The sequence below is a fragment of the Mycetomoellerius zeteki genome, unplaced genomic scaffold (assembly GCF_001594055.1).
Source record: "Mycetomoellerius zeteki isolate Tzet28-1 unplaced genomic scaffold, Tzet1.0 scaffold120, whole genome shotgun sequence".
Classification (NCBI taxonomy): Eukaryota; Metazoa; Arthropoda; class Insecta; order Hymenoptera; family Formicidae; genus Mycetomoellerius; species Mycetomoellerius zeteki.
In genome coordinates this window covers 1,055,825-1,064,146 of record NW_017256127.1, presented here as the reverse complement: position 1 = coordinate 1,064,146, position 8,322 = coordinate 1,055,825, and the positions used below count along the sequence as shown (strand labels likewise).

Below are 8,322 nucleotides of genomic sequence, written 5' to 3'. Positions count from 1 at the left end.
CCCTTCATATGCTATCTCTCGTGGGCTGCCAATCCCGTTTTTATTATGACTCAATCGTTCGTATCTTCCGTAAACCATGGCGCTTTGCAATATGAGCGGCGTCGTTTTCTCGACAAATGCAGGAGATTCCCATAACGACGGCAACCGGAATGAAATCTTTATAGCTTATTGAACCGAGCGATATCCAGCTTCGATCGCCACGTTCTAAAAAAGAAGTTACTTGTAATCGATAGTCAATCGATAGTCATCTTCTCTATCTTAAAATTTTTCTGACGAATATATATGTGCCGGCATTCATAATCGGTATTTAATATTTAAAGTTGTCTTAAGTAAAATCTTAACCCAATAAACACAAAGTAATATATATATATATATATATTTAAATAAAATTATAAATTAAATTTGTGAGTGGTGTATATTTTTTTATTCGATTATATATTATTCATAAAATATATTAAAAATATTTATTACATAAAAACATATTTTCTATTTGATTTGTGAGTTATGTGACGTTGTGACAAACTATACATTTCTACTATTTATATTTAATCTTGAACCTTTGAATCAGTTCAGAATTTTCAAGCGCGTTAATTATATGGGCTTATCTGCAGACCGCACATTCGTAAACATACGCGACCATTATCGTTTCTCTAACATTAGTAGCCATTATTTATGTCAGCTTATAAACATGATCGATAATTACTAAATAATTCGTAACATTTCTCGATTTCTTCGACATTATTTTATTTTTTAAACTAGTGATGAATTCAATCACTTGCAACACATTGGATTAATACACATTAAAAAGATTACTTTATATAAAATATCTGAATGCAGTAGCATAATATAATGAACTATGACAATGTGAAACGATACATATCTATACAATATTCTATTTATTAAATAACGATGATATCATTACTGAATATTTAATTGTTCAAAATATTTATATGCTTTTAATTTGCGTTTTGCTAATTTCATCATGTGTAGCGTTTTTTGATATGCATTATTTTAGTATAATGCAAGTGATCGAATTCGCTATAATAAGATTTTGCATCTAAGATATTACACCTTCGAACAATGTTTATACATTATTGTGCACAGTATTATACTCCAATAAAGAAGATATACCATAAAAAAAATTTATCTTAATTTTATTAGATATCTGTACTCGCCAAAGACACAAATTTTTAATAGAATCAATGGCCTTATCGTAATTATTTATATATAGATAAGCGCATTCTCTTCTTATAGTTGAAGGGCTCCCTAAATAAACGTTGCAAACATTTTTATAATAATATTTACATACAGTGATTTTTATTGAAAAGTGATACAGTTTCAATGGAAAAACACGCGCGTTATTTGTATTTGTTATTCTTTTTATTTCCTGCAAAATTTAAGAAATGTTGGATGCAACGTTCTTTTCGGGAGCCCTTTAATTTTTTCAAAAACAATTAAACAATTCGAATTACTTCGCGATAAATACATTATTCGATGAGAGTTCCTTGATGTTTTGTATATTTTTTCAGGCGTCCGGGGTGTTGATGTTATGCATCGGCATATGGATGCGCATCCAGCTGCGAGATTACATGAATATGAGCGTGCAGGGCAGCGGAGCCGCTCTACTATCACTTGCGAGTTTAGGTGCGGTATTAGCGGTCGCAGCGGTCCTCGCTTGCTGTTGCACCGCACGCGGTCATCCTGCTCTCCTGTATTTGGTAGGCATTCGATCTATTTCGAAGTTTAGAAATCTATTATGATTTCATAATACAATTAATGATCCACACAAAGAATCAGCATACAGAATACATATTGGAATAGACACACGTGTGTCTGTATGTACACACCCACGCATATAAGATTATAAATAGAATTCCGTCGTGAATTAAAGTAGGTTTCAGGTCCCTCAGGAATGACAGGATAAAGTTACAAATCGATACTCGATGTGATATCATTATGTAAGGGGAAAGAGACTCTTGAAGAGAAAAACGATACTTGTTGCGTTTTTGCAGTATTATTATAGATATATTAACAAATTATATCGTAAATGTAAAGTTGCAAATCTGCGACACTTGGAATCATTTACAATTTATATGCCGATCAGGGAAGATGACTTTGACCTTGATATATGTTGTCAAGATCATGACCCTGAGTGACCTCCAAGAGGTTTTAGCCATTGCTCGTTATTCGTTAAAAATGTTATTAACCAAAAAAATTTAAGAAACAACGTCTTATTTCTGCTATACAATATTAAAACTACTCCATATTCCCTCTATTAAGGGGCGTTGGATTTTCTACTCGAAACGAATTCCACCTTCTCTCTTATCTAGGGGTGCACTTTCCACGCGAAGCGAGGTCCCCACCTGCCCTTTGCCTAGTGACGTATGAGACAAGGAGGAAGGTGGGGATGGACCTCATTTCGCATGAAAAGTCTGATGTTCCTAGACGGATCGAATGCGGAGTAGTTCTTGATATTGTATAAAGCAGAAATAAGACATTATTTCTTAAACTTTTTTTGTTAATCATTTTTTAACGGAAGACGAGCGACGGTTCTTAAAGGTCACTCAAGGTCATGACCTTGACAACATATTTCAAGGTCATCGGAGCGATCTACTCTGACTGGCATATTTCATCATTTCTAGAAGTAGAGATTCCCTGAAATAATTGATTTAACTTTATAATTTTTTTCTTTTCGTTTGCGTAGTACGGTGCGTTTCTGGCCGTCGTAGCCTTACTGGAACTCGGAGCTGGCGCGTCAGTTTACGCTTATCGCACGAGCTTGAACGAGGGATTTGATCAAGGTCTGAATGAGAGCATGGCTGCCTATGGACAGGACAATTCCAAGAGCAGTCACATCGATACCATGCAATCAACTGTGAGTATCTCAATGTAGTGTTCTATTCACTTTCAGTTATTCCGATTGTTCTGTCAATTGAATGTCGATTGTTCGAAATTGAACGTTCGTATTTCACTATACGGGAGGAATTACGACAGACAAAGAGATAAAAACTTGCTCATTTTTCATTCCTCGCGACACAGTTGCGTTGTGTCGTATATTTGAAAAAAATTAATCAATTACAGTTGCATTGCTGTGGGAATCGCGGTTATGCTGATTGGCTCAATTTGGATCCGTCGAAGGACGTTCCCTTATCCTGTTGCAAAGTGATACAGAATAAATGCGACACATCGGATGTAGAGGACATTTATACCGAGGTACATATTTTATTAATTACCTAAATTTTTGCAAGACAGAGAGAGAGAGAGAGAGATAAAAGGGATAGAAAGAAGAAAAGAAAAATATTTTACTTACATCAGGATGCAACATAGTGAATTATTAACATGTTCATTATCTTGGTTTATTTATAATGGGCGCCTTAATGATCATTGATGATGAACTTTTATAAAATGAAATTTTATAAAAGACACTTGTAAAAAATAAATATCTAATATAAATTTTTGAATAATGTGACTAGTTTAATATGTATAAAATACAATTAAACGTATATTATCTATCAGGATTATTTAATTAGTTTTATTTAATTGTTAGATAATATTTTATGTATTATATGCATATTTTTAATGAAAATTCTATTGTGACGTATATAATAACAGTAAGCCATAAAACTTATTGAGCAGACGTGTTAAAATCTTGATTGCTATCTCATAATTGACAATTACAATCCGTAAAAGAAACTAAGAAAGGAATATTAAACGCAATAGAAATTTTTAAAAATATAATGAATAAAGAAGATAGAAAAGAGAAAAATTAATATGAGAAATCGAAGTCAAATCTAAGCAGTTTTTTCGATTTTTTTATCTCTTGTTTTTTTGGGGGAGTTTCTACACTTTTTTTATAATTCCTTTTCACAGGGATGTTACAATCGCTTACTGGATCTCATAAATAGCAACATCGGTCTGGTGGCCGGTACGGCGATCGGCGTAGCTTTTTTCCCACTAGTCGGTATCTTCCTAGCATGCTGTCTAGCCAGCAATATCAATAAGGCCGAGTACGAGCAGGTTGCTTAGGCATGGCACTTGCGCAAACTGCAACGACGGTCCTATCAGAAAACAAAGCCTGTATCGCTAACGACAACGGCGAACATATATGATTTAATGGGAACGCGGAAATGATCTCAATCGAGGCAAGCGCGCACTTTACCACTTCGGTTTTAGTTGACGATTTGGTACGAAAATTGATTAAAAATTTATAGTATAAGGTCCATTTGTATATGAAGTTACATCTAAAATGGATCTTATACATAATTATGTATTTGCATAATTCTTGTATTGATTTTTGTTGTACTTGAGCCCTCGATCAAATTCGTGCTTTCATGTTCTGATCTATGAATCATTCTAATCAAGATTAATATAAATCGATAATGTTATATCAAAGTATGTTTACTTAATACCGTTATAAGATGTAATAATCTTCTCATACATTTAGAATTTATTTGAAGATTAATCTTCAAATATATTTCATACAACAATTAAAATGAACATATACAGATCTTAATATATATAGTACTTAAGATCTTTTAAATAAAGCATCTACAAACTAACATGTTAAACAGAAGAGAATACGAAATATACTGAGACTAGTAGTCTCTGATGAACAAGTTTCTTTTGTTCAGACTTTTCACTTTAAGATGTTAAGTATTGAAGAAAGTATGTAATATGATTTATGAAACTTTTTTAACGTTAAAAAACGTATGAGAGACGTCTAGATTATTGAATAAAACATGATGACATATTCCTTTACATGAGAGGATTAAATAATTTGTTGTAGAATGCGAACGGCGCATGACTAGCATTTTTACGAATCAACAGTAAAAATATGACTTGATTACTGCTAACTTTAAAAATATCGAATCGCATTCACATTGTACAAACTGAAAAAAAATTTTGATTTAAATAAGTTCTAAAATTTGGTGAAAGTCAAATAACGTATGTATAATATACAATGTGTGTACATATACAGGGTGGGGCATTTTTATCGCCCCAGGCGAATATCTCAGAAACTAAAAGAGATACAAAAAAAATTTTATATGAAAGTTGTTAATGCCGGCGATTAATACTGTAACTTTCAAGTCTCATCCAAAATCCGTTATTTCCATCTTCTTTCCCCCAAGAAAACCTACAACTTTCATATAAAACTTTTTCTTGTATCCTCTTAGTTTCTGAGATATTCACCTGGGGCGATTAAAATGCCCCACCCTGTATATATATAACATATATTACGTATATATGTATATATACATACATATATATGAAAATAGAATAAAACACAAAAATATGTTGACAGTATAAATTATTATTTTTATCAATAGAATCACAATGCGAAGAATAGTTACGATAGAGTTTATTTCACGAATGCCTGTGTATGACAACGATATGGTGCGAAAGATAAAACAAACTTCTACATATTTTAATATTTTATGAATCTTTAGATGTAGCAACGACTTTTTCTCTTCGGATCTTAGTCTCTTACAAACTCCTATTCCATAAGTCTTTAAATCCTTTTGAGTCTTTAAATTCTTCATACTCTTAAATCTTCCATACTTTGCATTTGCAATCCACTAACATTCTTACAAATTCTATATATTCTATCATTCTATATATAATATTATATAGAACCACATATATTAGCTATATTTCATATCATCAGTCTTTAAATATTTAATCATGATTCATCGTGCGCTTTAAAATCGTGGCTATCCTTATTATCCATATAAATTGGCATTCGATTTTGTATTGAAAAAATGAAACTTAAATCAGACAATCAGCAGAATCAGTATTAAATATTAAATAGAAGTAACGTATCTATTTTGAGTTATTATCGGATGAAAATAGTGAAACAAACCAATATTTCTTTACTATAAAATATTGCTTTATGTTCTATGTATAAAAAATAATATGAGAATTAATTTAATTTAATATAAATATTTAATTTAGTTTTAGCTTTTTTGCTGTGAAATTAAAAAAGAAATATATATAATAAAATAATAAATAAAAATAAATATAACAGTCGAACGTAACTTATGAGCATAATTATGCAGTCTTCTCAAATAAATGGCAAGACATAAATATTAATTCGTTTGAAGGTATAAATAGTGTATTCTTCAAGCAAATGGTTGAAGAGCATTGATATTATAAATAAGATCCCTCCATACCGAAACATTCAAATATTCAATTAACTTTGTATTATATATTTGTATAATTCTTTTCTTGAAATCAAATGAGAATAATAATTCAACTAATTTGAATAGAAATTTATTTAATTTATTCGGAAGAAAAATTGAAAAGAAATATTCCAAATAACATAAAATCTACAGAGAAAGATAAAAAAAAGTTTAGTCCAATTCTGTGATATCTTTCAAACTTTTTTGCTTTTTGAACTCTTTAAATAACTTGAAAATCTAATCTAAAAATATCTCAAAAACCTTTAAAAAATTTAGACATTGATTATTCAAATATTTTTTAGACTTTTGTATCATTTATTTACATTGGTAAATTCAAATATGATCCACTTATCTTTCTTTACAATTTTCACATCAATAGTGATTCCAGCAAAACATTAGCATTATGCATATGTGATATTAATTATCGAACAAAAAACAATCAAAGTTTATTACTGAGACTACTGACAATTATTCCATGACAATTATTTTACAATTATTTTTTATATATAAAATAATTGTTACGAGAAAAAATTCCACATTTATATAAGTGATTGTGGTTATATATAAACATTTTATTTCTTGAGAGAAGATTAAGATGTAATGTCCTACTACAAGAAAAAAATTCGATTATCTGTTATGACTGTTATATCATCATATTTCTATATATATATATATATATATATAATCAAAGTTGAAATATAAATAACAGTCATTGTGTTTACACTGTGGAAAGATACATATATACATATATACTATAGAATTTCATATGTAAAATAAAAAAATATCTTATAGAATATATACATACACATACATATACAATGTACATATATACATATGTATATGTATATGTACGTATATTCATTTATTTATTATAGAAATTTAATGTATACAAAGTAAGACACTTAACGTGATCATTTTTTTCTATTTCTATTAGAAAGAAATAAGAAAAATACTAAACTACTCCATTTTGAAAGACATTGTTACATTGTTTTTGTTATACATATATTACTATATATTTTTTGTTACATTGTCTTATGTATAACTAAATATTATAATTCAATATAATCATTAAAGTATTTCATAATACATTATTAATAAAAATATCAAATAAAATTAAACAAAAACAAACACGTTAATTGTCTAACTTTGTACTATATAAATTATGTTATGAAAAATATATTACAGAATAAAAATTATTTTATAGACTATATATTTACGTTTAGGTATGGTACGTAAAGAAAGAGGTCTAACGTAAGCCTTATTTACAAATATTCCCCAACTATTCTCTGTAATGCGATGTCAAGGCTGTATCGAGGATGTACATTGCGCAAACTCGTAGCCGAATCGATATCTAATTGTTTACAATGTTACAGCTTTTATGTATGTTTATTGTGTATCACAGAATATGTGCATTTTGCACAAATTTTGATGAGCCTTAAATAAAAGTCAATGAAACATCATGTTTTCACTAATTGCCTAATAAAAATCTTTAAACCAATATTTCTTAAGATATTTTCTAAATTTTTATTTTAATAATTTTATTGTTGCTTTTTATGTGATTTATTGATCATTATTACTATTCTATACAATTAGAATTTATTATAACTTTTACTCTCCTATTTATTTTACAAAATAAATTTATATTCTTTTTAATAAATTTATATTTATAGAGAGAGAGAGAGAGAGAGAGAGAGTTAGTTTTGTTATTAATAATATATGTATACTCTTATATGAGCATGTATAATAAAAATGATGACATATATTATACAATAATGATTAAATATATAAAAAATATTTATAATTATAATTATATAATTCTCCTACCTATTCTTCACCTCCTTTCTATTACATTATTCTCTCTTTTAATATACAAAAAGGTATTTTTTATTAAAGGGAATAATAGAAATTTATATTTCAAGATTTCTTTTTACTCTGGAATGACCTGGAACACCTGGAGATAGTCCCGTGGCTACTTTGTAAATTTAATAGCGAATTCGGTTGGACGCAGTAGTGCATATTAAAGCTATTGTACACTGATTTATGCCTGTATTCATAATCCTTATATTTAAAGCTTCCTTAAGTTCATCTTTAGATGCTTAATAAAATAATTATATTGTAAATATTATTTGTTATACATTCTTAT

The 8,322-nt window shown here is 29.0% G+C and overlaps 1 protein-coding gene across 2 annotated transcripts in view; it reads left to right on the top strand.

Moving 5' to 3' along the window:
* The window catches only part of LOC108731152 (tetraspanin-7), a 9,579-nt gene extending 5,163 nt beyond the window's left edge, over positions 1-4,416 (top strand). The window contains exons 3-6 of one of the 2 annotated variants that reach the window (XM_018461302.1): positions 1,530-1,718; positions 2,705-2,875; positions 3,082-3,213; positions 3,871-4,416. In XM_018461302.1, the coding sequence (XP_018316804.1) occupies positions 1,530-1,718; positions 2,705-2,875; positions 3,082-3,213; positions 3,871-4,026 (648 nt within the window). In that variant the 3' untranslated portion in view covers positions 4,027-4,416. The remainder of the gene's footprint in view (positions 1-1,529; positions 1,719-2,704; positions 2,876-3,081; positions 3,214-3,870) is intronic. The other variant, XM_018461303.1, reaches the window with a different exon arrangement.
* The last annotated feature ends 3,906 nt before the right edge of the window (positions 4,417-8,322 follow it).